A 17,990-nucleotide genomic window follows, 5' to 3' on the forward strand; every position below is an offset into this window, starting at 1 on the left:
TCGACTGGCAATGGGGACAGTCCTTCACTAAATACCGTCCTCCCCTCACCTCAAAGCAAGCCTCTGAAATGACAGAAGGAAAATCCAAGGGCACCATGAGGACCCCAAGAGGGGACGGTCTCCTCCACTGATGCCGGCGGCCGTGGCAGAGGAGACGGTGGAGAGGGGCTGAGGCACGAGCAGGAGTGCGCGTGAGTCTTTCCTGTGACACAAGTGGGGAGAGAAAGACCCCACCCTGTGAGGCTGGCTCCCTTGGGGAGGGGTCAATCTCTTTTAGGAGAAGTACCATCAGGTCCTGGGAAATTGAAAAAGGAATAAATCCAGAGTTCTTGTGAATGGTTTTCATAGAAAAAGATCCAAAGACAGTTCTCACTTTTGTTAAAACTTAAGTAGCAGGGATTTAATGAGAAGTAATAGGAATTTTACCACTTTAATAAAGGGATTTCCTTTAAGAAAATCTCCTGGAGGGAACTTATCTGGGTGGTATTTATAACCTGGTAAATAAATGCTTGATGAATAAAAAGTGAATAACATAAAGCACCAACCCAGCAAAGTCAGACCATGACCGTCTATCCTGCGGCTGCAGTAACAGTACCCAAAAGGCTAAGGCCTGTCTAAAGTGTAGGTTTAGCATCACCAGGTACAGGGAGACCAGGACAGGATGGCCACCGAGAGGACATCCTGTTACTCAGTTCCCAGGAGCAGGGGACACCAGGCCACTTGGGGCAGCACCAGGGCCGGTGAGGTCGGGAGGCAGAGGGAGCCCATAGAAAAGTGGGCAAGGACCTCTGCCGTGCATTCTGAGGGAGGGAACAGGTGAGGTGGGAAAGCAGGCTCTGGACTGGCTAGTATCCGTGCTGGCAGCAGGCTCTGAGCACAGGTGCTGCCCAAGCTGCCCGGTTCTGGCCCTGGGTGACCGGGCCGGAATGTGGAGCCCCAGAGGGGAGGCGGTGGGGGTGGACGCTTGCACTGGTCGGGAGGCACGTGAGAGAGGGGCCATCCCTTCAGACAGCAAGGCCCTGGGAGGTCACAGACTCGGAAACAGGTGGTTATTAGCACAGGCCTTCACTCCACAAATCGTGACCTTAAAGCGTCTCCTGATTTTTATGAAATACCTAATTCTATCTATAGTTCCTTTCTGAATATATAAATTTTATTATTTAGTTTGAAAAGCTAATGGCCTATGTTGAAGGAAGTAATACAATGTTATGACCTGAATTCTTTTAAAACATTTTTTTTCACATTGTGTACCTCAGCAGTAATTTATATTTTCTGAGAAATGACAGAAAAAGTCTTCTGCTCACAGTGGTAAAGCTCAGTAGTGTTTATAGCCTAGTGCTCCAAGATGACTTTGAATTTTTAGTAATGAGTTTACTGTGCCTTAACCAAAGGCTTAGAATAAGAAAAATTTCTGGAGCCCACAAAGTTGCTCACCAAAGAAGGGGGCAGTATTTTTGCGAGTCGATGATTTTTATGGTTCCTTGACTGTTAATTTGGGGAATGTGTCACAGCCTTCCTGTTAAAGGCACTGGTCCTCAAAATTTGTAAAAAAGCAACATGCTGATCTTGCTGATAAACGCTGTAAGGTCCTCGCTGGCTGTCGCCTACTGAGGGCTGAGTGCCCAGTGTCTGCGGGTCTGCTGAGCGGAGTGCAGTCTGGGTGTCTTAACACACATGTGAATACTTGGTCCACACATCCAATCACCGTCTTTACACCGTTGTGCTTCTGTTTACTCTGCGTAGTCAAGGCTAGAAACTGTCATTCATTTTCAAGGAAACTGCCTGTTTACAGCATCACCCGCTGGCTACACATAGAGGCCAGACACACTGCACTTACAGCAAACCCCAAAAACCCCTCGAGCCCACGGTTCTTCATATCCCATGGAGGGAGCCCTCTGGGCATTGTGCCAGAGCAATGCAGCCCAGAAAAAAATGACACACACAGAACTTTGGAAAGTATTTTAAGGTTTCACAGACATGCTAAATAAAGCGAGATCCTCAACTGATTCCTCCTCTAACTGCAAGTCTGTACTGATTTGGAAGTCTTATGCTAAGTGAAATAAGCCAGACAAAGAAAGACAAACACTGCACGGTATCACTTATACGTAGAATTTAAAAAAAAGTCAAACTCACAGAAACAGAGAGTAGAATGGTGGCTGCTGGGCCAGGGAGGGGACGGGCCTGCTATCTTAATCTGCTACTTGACCCCTGGCAGCTCAGGCCACTCCAGATCGGCCAGCTCCTGACAAAGATGCTCCACTTATTTCATTCTTCTGAACAAGAACTCTCATCCCTCAGCTTTGAAAAATAACGCTGTAACAACTGTTCTCTGGGAAAACAAGAGAACAGAAGGAACGAGTTCAAGCCTAACTCTGTCATTAAATTAGCAACGCAGCTCTGGCTGGTTAGATCTGTGGGGCTGGGCCTTCTTGTCTGCAAAAGGAGGTTTTCTTGACCAGGTTTGGCTGATGCTCCTTTCAGGTCAAACATGCCAAGATTCTAAGAGTTGTGCTTCTAGAACTCTCTTCTGAAAAGCTTTTAAAAATAAAGCAACATAACAAAGCTAAACATTAAAAAAGAATTTTTTTTTCAAGGTCACCTTTACAAAGTAGCATTTTAAAACCAATCCTCTCACAGCTCCGATGTCTGGTGGTGCTGCCGGGGCCGCCAGGTGCCCCATGCGTGCGCCAGGTGCCAGGCAGGCTCTCACGGTGCTCGCTCCTCTCCTGCTGAAATCACCTAGCGCTTCTTCCAGGTGAACTTCCTACGGGCTCCCTCTTGGCCTGGCTTCTTCCGTTCTCTGACACGGGGGTCAGCGGTTAGCAGTCCAGCTGCGGCACAGAGAGACACCTTTTATGAGGCACGAACAGGCAGGCTCAAGAGCGGGTAAACGAGAGCAGGTAAGCAGGTCAAGGGTGTGAAGTGACAGGGACTGTTGTCAGAGGGACGCACCCAGGCCCACAACAAATACCCAGCCTGGTAAACCCCTCAGGACAGCAGTCTGCTTTCACTCTTCTAGGCTAGTCCCAATTTCTGAGACAAACACCAGGTATACAGTCTGGGGCTGCCTTTCTCATCCTATGGATGACAATCCCCTTCTGGTTCGGAGCTGAAGACAAAGTGGCCTTGTGCCGGGGCCACTGTGCACTGCAGGGGATGGTGCCCTGTACATGTGCTCTTACAAATGTGGAAGTTGGAACACAGATAAGAAGCAGAAAATAAAAACTTCCTGGATGGCAAAGTAGGTAGAGGTATACAGACACCAATAGTGACCGTACACATGAATGTACACACGCATGATATATGACTTAGCAAACCCATTTGAGAAAAGAAACCTGTTATTCTAATTTGTGTGATAATAAAAGTACCCCTTGATATTTCGTTTCAGAATCTCAAAAAAATAAGTTTTGGGGTTGTGTTCTCAGCATAAGTCATTTATTCTAAAAGAATCAAGTCAGGTTGGACCGGAAGCCTCCACTCTCACAATCACAGGAATAATTAGGATTTCTGGACAGTTAACGAGTTACTCTTGGCATATGGCCCTGACCGACACGCCTGGGAGTGGTCAGAACCGTGGTATGTGGGTAGTGACCAGACATCAAGGGCACTGGTGACAAGAAAACTCTGTAACTGTGTCTATAAATATGTAAACAGACCAGTCTTTTCACGTCTTTTTTACATTTCCAACATGCAAAGCTTTGGTAGTAGGGCACTTTCAATGGCCATAGAGAGCAGGTGGAACTCAAATGCTTATCATACACCCATGGCTCCTGCACTTGTACTTACAGGGCATGGAATAAAACAACAAGGTTCTGGATAGAGTGCAAATGAGGCCTAGCTAAATTCTCGTTTAAACGATAATATATACTTTCTTACTTTTTACTATGTACAGAAACTCAGACTCGAATTGTTAAGTGAGATCCAATCAAACTGTTTTAATGACAAGATAGGAACCCTACAAAATGGTGAGCTGTTTATAAGCAAGGGGGTTTTTAAGAGGCCTTCCCTAGCCTAAGCCGTGAAGGCGTCTACCTGCAGCGCAGGATCAGAACCCCAGGGGCGCCTCGCGCAGGCCATGTGGCTGGAAGGCTCACCCACAGCACCTCCCTCCTCCACAAACAGGGGAAAGACCAGCCGTGGTGGGAGCCACCCAACTAACCAAATGCTAAAGCAGGGCCCAAGGAGCATATCCCCCGCCTCCTTCTGACCCGGGGTAGACCCCAAATTCATAACTAGGTGCCAGGGTCAGAGTGAGTAAGGGGAAATAAAATTCAAACTCATCTCACAATGGAAAAATGAATCTCCAATAACTTTGGAAAGGAATACCTTAGGGGTTTCATTATTAAACAGTGGTCTAATTTCTATGATAAAACCAAAGCCACCATTCATCTGTTAAACACAAAATGGAGCCATATAAAGACTCGAGGATAATCTGGGGCCACCATGCCCCAGGTCCCGCCCCGAACACATACCTTGTCTCATCCACTCGACCTCGTCCTCGGTGACAAAGCTGCACAAGGCTCTCGCCATCGCCAAGCGGACGGCCCCTGCCTGCGCCGACCTCCCGCCCCCCGACACCGCGCAGGTCATGTCGTGCTTCCCAAGCCGGTCAAGGAAGTGGAGGGGGAACATCAGCTGTTCTCTAAAGACACCACGAGGGACAGAGGTAAGTCTACGGCAAAAACATGTGACTTCGCAGACTGCCCACCTTCTGAATGTTTATAAAAACCCAATTACGTGTCCCAGTGCTCACACTTCCAGATTGATCCACAGCACAAAGAAACACTGTGTTTCCCATGGCTAGATGCTCTGTGGGAGAGGGCTCAACCCTTTTCTAGGAAACGGTGGCACACCCCATCACACTGTCTGCTGATCCCTTTTATCCCCTGAGAACTTGGCGAAGCTTGAAAATAACCCTGGAAAGGTGAGAACCTCCTTTAATCAACTGAACCTGACCCCTCCGGACTCAACAATCAGATTAACAGGTCTTTCCAAGTAAGTAGCACATATGCCACCAGGGTTCAGAGTAAAGTCCACTACAATCTATCTGAGGTCGCTGAAACCATAGTCGACACATGCCCTGATCTGCACACTCTGACTCTAGCTCTCTGGGCTGCAGGGTCCTGCCAGGTGTCACCCACACCACCAGGCAGGCCTGCTTCCCCCCAGGGTGCCCACATGGTCCTGGCGGGGCCAGACCCAGGGCTGGAGCAGATGGAAGGCCCTGGGCCTTCTTGCTCCTACCAAGGGCCTACTGACACGTGCCCACAATCTTCTCTACCCTTGCTAGTAGTCTGCCTCCATATCGCTTCTCAAGTCTTACTTAGGACAGTCAGTGAGGAGTTCCCGTCATGGCGCAGCAGAAAGGAACCCAACTAGGATCCACGAGGATGTGGGTTTGAGCCCTTACCTTGCTCAGTGGGTTAAGGATCTGGCGTTGCCGTGAGCTATGGTGTAGGTTTCAGACACAGCTCAGATCTGGCGTTGCAGCTCTGATTGGATCCCTACCCTGAGAACCTCCATACGCCACAGATGTGGCCCTAAAAAGCCAAAAAAAAAAAAAAAAAAAAAAAAGAAAGTTGGTGAATAATGAATATTTCAATTGCTCATGTGGTCTGACACTGCAGCTTTCTGGACCCCAAATAAAGCTTACTGTGACACAGTGACAGTGAGAGATGAGGACAGCTCACTCCTGGGATCACGCCACACAGCAATCCCATGTGAGACTCAGAAGCCAGAAGGCGCAGAGCTAACTGGATTTTGTAACAATACTGTTTTAACAGGGATGTTGTTTCAATAGGAACAAAACAACTCCTCCACAGAAAACAGGCATGCGAGGACATAAATCTGTGGGGTTTTTTTTTTTGAACAAATGTTTCAAAGCAACCAAATAAAAAATAGGAATGTTACACAAATAGTACCGCAGGTGACATCTGCCCACGCGGGTTTGGACACGTGGATATTTTCAACAGTAAGTCCTATGAACTACCCATGTACAGCCCCACCCTCAGCTAGTCAGCTCCCTGGATGTGCCCTGCCAGCTACTGGGAAGGGCAACTGGAAGGGCGACTGTGAGGCTGCGCTCAGATGTCCAACTGTGCGGGGCCTGGGCCCCAGCCTTCACATTGTTCAAGGGTCAAAGGTGTTAGTGGTAAGAGCCATACTACAACTCCTAAGGAAAGGTTAGAGGCTGATAATAGAATCCCACCACTTCCAGCCAGCAGACAGGTGAAGGTGGGGTCCTGGAGGAGACCTGAGCACGTGTTGTTGGGCCAGTGCTGCCTGAAACGCCCATGGCTTAGTGACAGCAGTGACATCATGAATGAAGCTTTGCCCACTGACTTTTTCCTAGCCTGACTACCTATCAGTTTTAATTCCTAAAATCAGAAGATTCCCTAACTAGTTTATATAAAGAAAGTGAGACCAAACTCAGAAAAAAAACCTGTAATTTACTCAAGATATACTGGAGTGCATGAGTCAGAGTGGTCAAGGCAATTAGAAGTGGGGAGAAGAGTCTGGCCAGCGGGAAGCTGGTGTGCAGCGGGGACAACACAAATGAATAGAGATGAAACACCCCCCCCCCCCGCAAGGGGCACAGCTGACCATGATTACATAGCTTTTGATTTGAACTCATCTGGACTGCGAGCTAGTACATATGAAAATAGTTGGATGGCATGAAAATATTTCACAATTCATCTTCTCTCAGAGATCTCAGATGAAATCCTCAGCTAAAAGAATCATTGCATTTTGTCTATTTATTTATTTATTTAGGCTGCACCCATGACATATTGGAGTTTCCTGGGCCAAGGACTAAATCCCAAATGCAGCTGCAACCTATGCCACAGCGGTGGCAATGCCAGATCCATTAATGCACTGTGCTGGGTTAGGGATTGAACTCGTTCCTCCGCAGTAACCTGAGCCACTACAGTCAGATCCTTAACCCACTGTGCCACAGCAGGAACTCCAGAATCAATTTTATTTTGTTCTTTGTTATATTATCAAAGTTATTTTGTAAAAAAAATTAAGGAATTTCCTCATTTCTATCTTCTCTGAATTCCACTCCTATGGCACCAATTCTATAGTATGTAACTTTGTGTAAATATAAAATCATACTCTTTTATTTTTCTATAATTGCTTAAAATGCTAACTTTATCTCCTCTATTACATGGCTAGTGCTGTGTGAAGAATGCATTTCTTCTGCACAGATATCAATTAAGAATTGCTTTACTAGTTGAGGGAGAAAAGGCCTTCCAAGTCAGAAGGGCAACTACTCTTCATATCGCACAGCACCAGGCGCAGAGCGGTAATGTCTGCTGTACAAGTCAACGAAATGATACAAAACTTCTAATAACTCAAGGAAGCAATGTGGTCCACGTTCTCAACTAGGTTTGCTGTATTTGTGTGAAAACAGCCTAAAGAAAGGACCCTGGAAAGATAAGTAAGTAGTTCAAACTGACTTTCAGGCCAACATCTGAGACCATCAAGTTCAAGTCCCTCCAACCACTTACAGAAGTGACCTTTAAGCACGTTGGCTAAGGTCACACAGTTAGGAAACAGAACTAGAGTCAAGAAAATCAGATTCCTGGTTTGGCTGTCTACCTACGACTGGTCAGTGGTCACCTCCCTTCGGATCTATAAGCTCCTGAGCTGCTGCCGCAGGAGGAAAGGCCAGTCCGCTGGTAGCATGGCTGCCCTACAACTATTTAAAGGTGCTGAGATGGTTTGGGTGTCCATTCCACCAAGACTAGCCTTAGGCTTCCCAATCCAACAGGAAGTTTCTTGACGATAGAAATCCTATCTTAACCTTCACATCTTCACAACTCCCAGAATGAGACCAGGCATACAGACAACCCTTAGTAAAAGCCTGCTGAATCAAACTGAAGAATAAGTTCTAAGAATACAATTTAATTCTGAGATAAAGCCTAAATTGAGGCTTGCTATTAAGTCGTCAGGAGTTACATCTGAAAACAAATTAACAGACAGCTTATTGATCAAATGCCATTCCTCACAGCAGTCGCGATGCTCAAATTACAGGTTTCTATGGCTTTTGATAAGGGAAATAGGAGCTTCCTCTATCCGTTTCTGAGGGGATGATGGCAGAATTAGTTTAATTCAATTAAACAGAGTTAGAGTGGGCTACTTCTTGACACAGGCACACACACGCACACAAATATACATTTCCTCAAGTGTGTTCAGACGCTTACATGGCTTTAGCAAGGTCTTCTTTCCTTACATAAGCACTGGGAACATAAGGCTTTAATACTTCTGACCCTAAATATCACTAAGCAAGAGATGGATCAGGACAGGAGGAACTCATCACACAGAGCTTCTGTGACAATAACTACTGAAAAAATAAAAACCGTCTCAAGAGGAGGCCTTGGTGCAGTACCTCATAAAGAGATCCAAGATGAGTATATTTAGTGGATTTGAGCTGTTAACACCCATTTATGATTAACGTCTAGTTCTCCATGGGATACGAAGTTCAAAGAATAAAAGGGCCATATTTAGCCACTGGAACTAAGTAAAGCCTAATGGGCTCTTATTTTAATGCATAAACATCAGTTCTCTTTGCTTGCTCAATATATATAATCAATTTCCTCTGAGTAGGAAACGCTCCAACGTGATAAAGCAGACTTTTTTTCAATCTTTACGATGGGAAGTGCCAACTAAGGTGGGTTTTGGTTGCTCTTTTGCACCCCGGAAGCCAGGAAACAGAGGAGGATGGTCTGCAAAGAGAAATCTGGCACAGTCTGCGTTTACAGCTGAGACACTCAACTTTCACTGGGATCTGATGAAAAGAGGAGGATGGTTCCATTCACGAGGAATTCTAGAGAGGCTTTAAAAATCAAGAAAACAACTTAAAAAAGTAGTGACAGCTTCCTTCTAGCTGGTTTGATGTATTTTCTTAATGAAGAGAAAGAGGCATGCAAATATACTCAGAAAAATCATAAGCCTTAGGTGATCATGATGTATTATAAAGTATGTTTTCTTTCAAAATGAAAAGCAAAACCTAAACAAAGCCTTCACCTGTCCTGTGTCACTGGGAAGTAGAGCAGGTAGTCGACTCCGTTCACGTCTATTCTCCCACTTCCTTGGCCATAAACAACCACTTCTGCCTTTGCCGTTTTTCTTTTACCTTTAGAAGTATAAAGCGTCCATTAGTAAACACCTTGAAGACCAAGGCTTTAAGAGAGGTAAGACTACGGTGAATTTCTCCCCCCAGAATAACAACATATAACACGCCATATAGGAATATTTAAGTCAAAAGTAAAACAGGCAAACCACACCATAACTGATGTAATAAAGCTTATTATGGAGTGAATTTTTCTTTTTCAATTCCATTTTAGGAACAATGATTTTAAATTAGTTTCAACAAAGTTAATTCATATTTGTTTCTATTACTTCAAAAAACAACCAATTTATACAGTGTCCTTTTAAATTAATAAGAATAAATCTAATCATGTAACTTTTAAAATAAATGGATAGTTTAATAAAGTGTAATTGGTAGAAATAAAAGAAACCCTCAGGAAAGGTCACACTTCTTTGAAAACATGAGCTGAAAATGACAAAGGAACAATGTTAAATTTTTTTAAGAGTTGCAAATATATCATTTAATAACTCAATTCTTTAAAGTTATACCACTGTCAAATGTCTCTTTACCTACAAGGAAGTGAGTTGAGGATCTAAAGTTTTCACATTTCATAGCTGTAGCATCTGACATGCAGATTCACCAAATATTTTCATTTTATGTAAGAAATCTTTATTATAAATACTTTGTTGTCACCACCAGTGGCAAATGTGAAAATAAAAATATTTAACATAAATGTGTAAAAATAAGAAGTGTTAAATGATTGTGTAGGGATGTGTCCACATTTTAACTTTGGACGTTAAAAGTTTCAGTTATTAATAATGTTGACAGAATCTTAAAAATTAGGAAATCATGGCACAAATGAACCTATCCATAGAAAAGAAACAAACTCATGGACATGGAGAACAGGCTTGTGGTTGCCAAGAGGGAGGGGGAGGGAGGGAGACAGACTGGGAGTTCGGGGTTAGAAGATGCAAACTATTGCCTTTGGAGTGGATAAGCAATGAGATCCTGCTGTCTAGCACTGGGAACTCTATTTAGCCACTTGTGATGGAGCAGGATGGAGGATAATGTGAGAAAAAGAATATATATATATATATATATATGTATATGTATATATGTATGTATATGTATGTATATATGTATATATATGCATATATGTATATATATAACTGGGTCACTTTGCTGTAATCAGAAATTGACAGAATATTGTAAATCAACTATAACACAAATTAAAAAAAAATTAGAGGAAAAAAATTAGGAAATCCAACAAAGCAGCAGCAAAAATAAGCAAACAAAATGAACACCAAAGGGCAAGAGCAAACAAGGGGTCTCCCGGACCTTGGGGTGGGGGGTGGGGGCTCTCTCCCCGAGGGCGCAGGCGCCTTCGTTACCTTCGCCTCTGCTGAAGGCCATCCCCTGCTCGTCATACTGCAAAGGCTCAATCAGCTGTTTTTTTGATTGAATAGGTATACTCCGACGGAACCTGTTCACAAAGTCTTCTTCAGTGGCACCACATGGCAACGCCGATAATCTTTCCAATAGCCGAATAAACTGTGCGTACTGCACACAATAAAAATTCATTAGGAGATGTGAGTGTAATTGCATTTGCTAAAGTTTTTCTATTTTTATATACTTGATCTTTCCAATGTTGCTCTTCTTGATGAATTTTGACAGGATGACACTTCCGCAACTTCATGCTGCTTTTAAAACAGCATGCAGATGCAGCACTTTCTCTGTGCACCTTGAGAACGCAATCTTCTCTTTCAGAGAGACAAAGGGATTCAGCATTTAAAGAAAAATGCATTTCTCTGCATAAGGATTACATGAAAGTGAGATTTAAATTCATTTTCAAAAAATATTTAGATGATTTTCAAGTGTAATTTCTACTCTTGTATTAGAACTGTATCAAGAGGGGCTTCATAAATGACTTCTAACAAGTTCTACAGAGTAAAATGGGAAGAGTTTGATTTTAAGAAAATGCACCTCTTAAATTATATTTCATAATACATTTGGCAAATATATCTTTAGCTGTTCAAGCTGTGTTACTTTAATGTTTATGATTTCCTTTAAAACCGAACAATCAAGCTATTTAAAAATTCAAGAGATACTTGACTTAAAGGGCAACCTCTTGAAATAAATTATCCTCGCTACTCTGTGCATTTTTTTTAATAGTTCTTGAACATGTGATTAGAAAGTAAACAACTTGGTATTAACCCCTTAAAATTAGAAGCCAGGATAATCACCCTAAAGTGTTTATGCAGAAGGAAACAACTGACACTTGAGATCCTGAGTTAATATGGAGTGTGAGACACAGCTTTTGATAACCTTATTTATGTTTTTGCCAGCCCTAAAAATCATACTCCTCTTTGTTGCCACTGCCTTCACAGTGAAACTCTGCCATTAATAATGTGAAATATATAAAAATCTCATGAACTAGATTAAAACGACTGCTTCCACTACCACTTCCTGTGATTCTACAAGAGAAAGCCTCGGTCTAAGTAAGGGTGATGTGCTGAGCCACCCATGGCACCCAGCCCTGCAGCTCCTGCTACGGCTCCATCCCCTCGCCATTCACAGGCCTCTATCCTTCCTCAGCTCATCTCAGCTCCTTCCTACTTGCTGTGATGCCCTAGAACCAACTACAGGTGTGACACAGCTGGGCTCAGGAACTGGAACCATGGTTCAGGACGCCACCAACCAGCCCTGCCTCCTTCATCTTAACACCAGCCATCAGCTTCAGGATTTCGTCCAACACCCAGTTGCCCAAAATTACAAAGACTGTATGTACTGTTTGCCTTCATAGCTGCACACCTATAACAAAGTCCTCAGGATGTTTTAAAAATGAAAACTAACCAACCTGTATTATAAAAAAATCAAAGCAGCCAGAAAACAGGAAAACAATGAAATGATGTGTTCAATGAAGAAGCAACGAGAGATTTTTTTCAGTCAGATCTGAGCGCAGCAATGTGGGCCAACAGCTGGGATGTTAGAATTCACTCCAGACATACCACTCACCAAATGCCCCACAACTTAGGTAAGCAAATCACACCTTCTCCAAAACATTAATTTCCCCAATATGTTAAATGAGGAAAAGAGCTTATCTGCATAGTGGCAAGGCACTAACAATGTCAGCCACTGCCACGCAAGGAAAAAACCTTTCTTGGAACAATGTGAGAAATTTAGCTGCACTCCAATCTTCCGGAAATAATCTAAATTTGGAATACGAACATATTTAAAACTTCAAATTTTCTGATAATACTGGCACATATCAGAAATTTAGCAAAAGGAGAATCCAACTAAGGCCTAAAGCAGGGGTCACAACCTCTATAGGTTGTAATGGTCACTTGGAGGGGGGGGCGCTTGCTAAAAATGTGGATTCCTGGGTGATACACGCACAAATTCTGAGTAGGGGCTGAGTCTTTGAAACCGCATGTTGTAATCAGCATTCCAGGTGATTCTGATACAGGTGGTCTGGCAGATTCCAAGATGGAAAATATTGGCCGGGTGGGTACTGTACTTGGTAGGCTAGGAGGCAGCAAACGGCATGAAAGTAGCCATGTGCTTCATTTCTTTTCAATTTGACCTGTAACAGCTCCTTACACTTATCATCAGCTTGTAAAATTAGTACCTGCTTTACTGAAGGAGGTGAAAAATGACAGTTGCCAGGCTCCCCTGAACAAGGGCAGTGGACCGAAGGCACTTATGGAGGAGGTCTGGAGACAAGCATGCCACCTTCTTGCCCCTCCCCCACAGGGTGGGGGCAGAAATCAGCTCTAAATATGTTTTGAAAAGGAAAACTGTCTTAGGAACACCTGCCTCTGAGGAACGTTACTATTAGGATCCTGAATACAGCAATTGTCTATGCTCTTACGGCACAGGTCCCCTTAAATTAAAAAGATTAATTACTCACATCTTGATCTGACAGTTTTTCCACTAACATTTCTTCCAGTTCCTCCTTAATCAGCCATCTGCTGCCAATCGGGTCTCTGTTAAAATATCACATATATTCTCTTTTAAATTAACCATGCAGTTAGAGTTGTATCACAAAAGATCCCACAAGTCGTAGCGATTCTTGATCGGGAAACACATTTCTGTGTGACATAGCTGTACAATTGCATCCAAGTAAATGATTTTTTAGACATATTATTTCCTCAATCTACTTTAGAAACGATACTTCGTCTAGCAAATGTTTCATCTGCAGAGTTAAACTTGGCTTTGTGGAACCCATTTAATATTAAATTCACCCCATTTCTCAAAAAGTAAAATTGTGCTGGTTTTTCATCATTTACTTTAAAAGAGATGTTATGGACACAGAATTAATCTGTCAATAGACTAAAGCAGTAGTGAAACCCATATAAAAGGTTAGGGGTCGTCTTTACAACCGAAACTGGTATGTTCAAAAACTTGTGTCTTACGCAAGAAGAAATATGTTACTAAGCCGGCCAAAATATAAAAGTGGTTTGCCCAAGTTGATGGATCTAGTCTATCACCGTGTGCTAAATAGAAGCACAAACCTTCAAACACAGATACATAAATATGTAAGCATATAAATGTATAGCTGTATATACAAAAATTCTGAATAATAATCAAATAATTAAGTGCCACTTAATAGATACATAAATTTGGAATGAGGTAACAAAAATAATCTTAATATTTATATCCTCTCAAACAAAAAAAAATCCCACCTATTATTCAGAATTTTAATGATGAATGCTGAAATAAAAAACAAAATTATAGGCTTTAGGTATGCCTAGAAATCACCAAAGATAAGTGGTAATGTTTTTTATTAATTTTTTCATATACTCCAATGCAAAAAGGAACTTACTTTAAGATTTTCGTTTTTTCTGCCAAGAGATCTTTGGCTCTCAACTGGTTGTGATGTTTTTCTACATCTAGGAGCTTTCCATATGTGTCCTATGATAAATAAAACACACGTGCTAAACCAGGAGTGACGGTGTGTTATCACTGCCACTTCATACCCTCCTTGAGTACGCCCATCTCAAAAGTCCCCTCCTCAAATTGTAGCTGCAAAGCAAGTACCACCAAAAATGCTTTTTAACAATGTTATTCCTCATTCAAACTAAAGAATGGTGGAGTAATTTCAATGAGAATTTACTATTACACGTGGTAACACACCTAACGTCAACTGATTTTTAAATAATGCTATAAAAAGTTTACAACTCTAGTGAGTTGGTAAGAACAAAATAAAAATTACAAACTATTTATCTTCTTTAACAGTTCCACAAACAGAACCAAAGATTTTCCTTTAAAAAAATCATAATTTATATAGCAATATGCCTTCAAACATAGAGCATTATTAGTAAAAGTTAAGATATTTATAGCTGAACAACTTATCGGATATTTTATACTTATACAATATTAGGTCTTCACCATGTAGTTTGTATACTAAAAGGTTTTCTATTAATGTTTATTTTTCATTATTTGATTTCTTTGTATTAACTTATTTTCTAAAAAAGTCTTTGAATGTATGTTGCATGTTAAACTGTAATGCAAATAGGAGAAAATAAGCCATTTTGTTAGAACATGCGAAAAAGCAACAATCGGGCAATAAAGGTTATCGATGAAATACATTTTCCAGGAAATGAGTTTACACAGGCAGAATAATGCAACAGTCTCCCAATTTTTCTCGACTGAGAACTCGTACCCAATCTGTGCATATTTATAAATACACATAACCTACCACACTAATATCTAAGAACAGACATTTTCAGAGGATGAGCTAGAGACGATATAAATAACATTTTTTCTTGCTTAATCACGACACCATCCAATATCATCAACTAATCTCAGAAGATACAACTTGCTGGAGTTCCCGTTGTAGCTCAGCAGAAACAAAACCAACTAGGAACCATGAGGTTGCAGGTTCGATCCCTAGCCTCTCTCAGTAGGTTAAGGATCTGGCATTGCAGTGAGCTGTGGTGCAGGCCGGCAGCTATAGCTCCAATTAGACCCCTAGCCTGGGAGCTTCCATAGGCCTCGAGTGCAGCCCTAAAAAGACAAAAAAAAAAAAAAAAAAGAAGAAACAACTTGTCACTAATAGAGATGTTTTTCCATATTTCAAAGTCTCAATAATTTCCATTTTGGGGGACAACCTCCTGGGTAGGGGCAGGGGTAGGGAGGAGAGAGAAAAGGCCAGAAAGAAAAAAAAGCTGCAAAGAATGAGCCTTTGCGTTTCACGAGCACATGTGGGAAAAGCTGAGATCATGTTCCCTGATTGCTCGGTGAGATAAGGACGAAGTTCATTTCTTGTGGCTGGGAGGCTTGGGTGTTTCATTTTATTTTGTTTGTTTTCGGTAAGGGTAGTAGAATTGATAACTTAGAAAAGGAGAAAAGCAGCACGCTTAGAAACTGTAGAACTGGGCTGAGCATCTCTGACGGAATGAAACAGTCAGCAGTTCTCAAGCTAGGCTCCCAGCAGGAGCAGCAGCAGCAGCAGTGCGTGAGCCCAGGACTGGGTTAGAAAGGTAAATTCTCAGGCCCCACCCCAGACTTTGTGAAAAGGAACCTCTGGGGTGGGCCCAGTGATTGTCCAGAACGATGCCTGTATGTAATGCCTACTGAAGTTTGGATCTAAACACTGCAACTATGGGGACAAATGAAGTGAATTCAATTCTGGTGTCCATATTCAGAACAACAATCTTGACAACTACCTTCAAAGTACAAATCCATAGCCTGGAGCAGCAGAAGAATGTATCTGACAATCTAAAACCACTGTCCATGCTAAAGAAAGCAAAAACTAAGGTGAACCATTCACATCCAGAACACACAGCTGCTACTCAACTTAAAGTAAAATTTAACAATCTGTCTCCAAAGAATTGGTAAACCTCATCTGACTGTGGTTAGCAGACTTGAAATTCCTATTTAAAGGTTAAGGTGGTGAGTTGTAACTGTCGCTGGATAGTGTATCAGAAAATTTTTTAATGCTTCTATTTCTAGAAAGCTATTCTCAAGTGCTCTGAACAGGTAAAACTGTGTGTGTATGGAGGGGGGACCCATAAAATGATGTGCCCCCACTTGTACAAAGTGAACAGACACACTGCAAACAGCATCTCACTATCCACCAGCACTGCCCACCAGCAGGTAGGAGCCCGCCAGCCTGCCCCAGCCAGGAAGCACAGGAAAGCGCAGGCATCAGCCTCTAGTCTGAGTTTGAGGGTCCGAAGTCAGATAGATATTTTACCTCTCAAACCTAGCTGAAAAAACAGGAATCCAAGAGAACACCCACGGCAGTAATAAAAAGACACCCTATGTGGCTTGTGAAGGCCTATTTAATTTTTTGGACTAACCAAGGGAACTAAGACAAAAATAAGTGACCTGCTTCACGGGTAAGGTTCAAGTCAAAGTCTGGGCTGCTAAATTTGTCATCATTTTTCAGTGACTTTGGAGCAATTTTTAAGTTCATGTGTTTCTTAAAACTTGCTTTCACAGCGGTACTACCTTTCAGCACTATTATTTAGCTCCATAATAATGTATAAATAGTGTTAAGTAAAATCATCAGAAAATATGTGGAGGAGTTCCCGTTGTGGCACAGCAGGAACGAATCTGACTAGGAACCATGAGGTTGCGAGTTCGATCCCTGGCCTCCCTCAGTGGATTAAAGATCTGGCATTGCTGTGAGCTGTGGTGTAGGTCGGCAGCTATAGCTCCGATTCGACCCCTAGTCTGAGAACCTCCATGTGCCACGAGTGTGGCCCTAAAAACCAAAAAAAAAAAAAAAACCAAAAAAAAAACAAAGAAAGAAAATATGTGGAACATGAGAAACAATCCATGACGTGTACACGTCAAATTTCAGACATGTAAGTTCCATTCATTTACTGCAAATGCTTTGATGGCTGTAATCCATCAAGTTATAAGATGCTCATTAAGCCCCCTCATACGCTTCCTTAAATAGGAAAATATGTGTAAAGTACTTAGCATAGTGCCTGACCTATAGGAACGGTCAAGAAATGAGACCAGGGTGAGGCACGGCATTCAGGAGTCAAATAACTGAACATATTGTACTTACAGGAGCAACATTTCTATTTTTCTTCCTTTACTAGGTAACAAAACCACTCTTGAGACTCGATCTAGGCTAGTTAGAGACAAGAGTCCTCTGGAAGCACATTCTATAGCTTCAACTCCCTGAAGAGATGTGCACTAATTTACATTCCCAAATCCTTGAGGGTATAAAACATGCCAGGAACTGTCAACATCACAGACTCTCAGAGCTACCTTCTGGTTTACTGTTAAATTCCCACTTAATTTTTAAGGGACACTAGAGAATTAGCATGACCCCACCTACACTAAGTTTATATATTGTATTTAATAGTATAATTTTCAAATATGACAGGAATAACCCAGATGTGAAATGCTGAATCATTAATCACAGCGATGATTAATATTTCATAAAATCAAAGCAAGCCTATCCACCCTTCATGTCATCAGATTTCCATAATGTATGAGTCGATTTTAGAAGGTGCCTAATTTGAAAATACCAGATGCTCAGGTTGCAGAAAAGAAATGCTCAAACTCAACTCTTCCAAGAGCATGAGCAATATGATTTTTAGTCTAAAAATATGATTTTGGCTTTCTAAAATCTGTTTTGATTATATTAATCATGTAGAAATTCCAATTTTAGGAAGGGCAAACAAACAACATTTCTTAGGAGGGTGGTATAGAAAGTCAACCGTATTTTTAAAAATTATTTATTTTTTGTCTTTTTGCCTTTTCTAGGGCCATTCCCACGGCATATGGAGGTTCCCAGGCTAGGGGTCTAATCAGAGCTGCAGCCGCTGGCCTATGCCACAGCCACAGCAACGCAGGATCCGAGCCGTGTCTGTGACCTACACCATAGTTCACGGCAATGCCGGATCCTTAATTCACTGAGCAAGGCCAGGGA

General features: G+C 42.1%; 1 protein-coding gene across 2 annotated transcripts in view; it reads right to left on the reverse strand.

The window, feature by feature from the left end:
* The window catches only part of MRPS9 (mitochondrial ribosomal protein S9), a 54,642-nt gene continuing 38,596 nt past the window's right edge, over window positions 1,945-17,990 (reverse strand). Inside the window, exons 7-12 of one of the 2 annotated variants that reach the window (XM_021085713.1) lie at window positions 13,917-14,005; window positions 13,002-13,077; window positions 10,483-10,651; window positions 9,028-9,136; window positions 4,473-4,642; window positions 1,945-2,831 (exon numbers count right to left, since the gene is read on the reverse strand). In XM_021085713.1, the coding sequence (XP_020941372.1) occupies window positions 2,740-2,831; window positions 4,473-4,642; window positions 9,028-9,136; window positions 10,483-10,651; window positions 13,002-13,077; window positions 13,917-14,005 (705 nt within the window). In that variant the 3' untranslated portion in view covers window positions 1,945-2,739. The remainder of the gene's footprint in view (window positions 2,832-4,472; window positions 4,643-9,027; window positions 9,137-10,482; window positions 10,652-13,001; window positions 13,078-13,916; window positions 14,006-17,990) is intronic. The other variant, NM_001244553.1, reaches the window with a different exon arrangement.

Source organism: Sus scrofa, chromosome 3 (assembly GCF_000003025.6).
Source record: "Sus scrofa isolate TJ Tabasco breed Duroc chromosome 3, Sscrofa11.1, whole genome shotgun sequence".
NCBI classification, from domain to species: Eukaryota; Metazoa; Chordata; class Mammalia; order Artiodactyla; family Suidae; genus Sus; species Sus scrofa.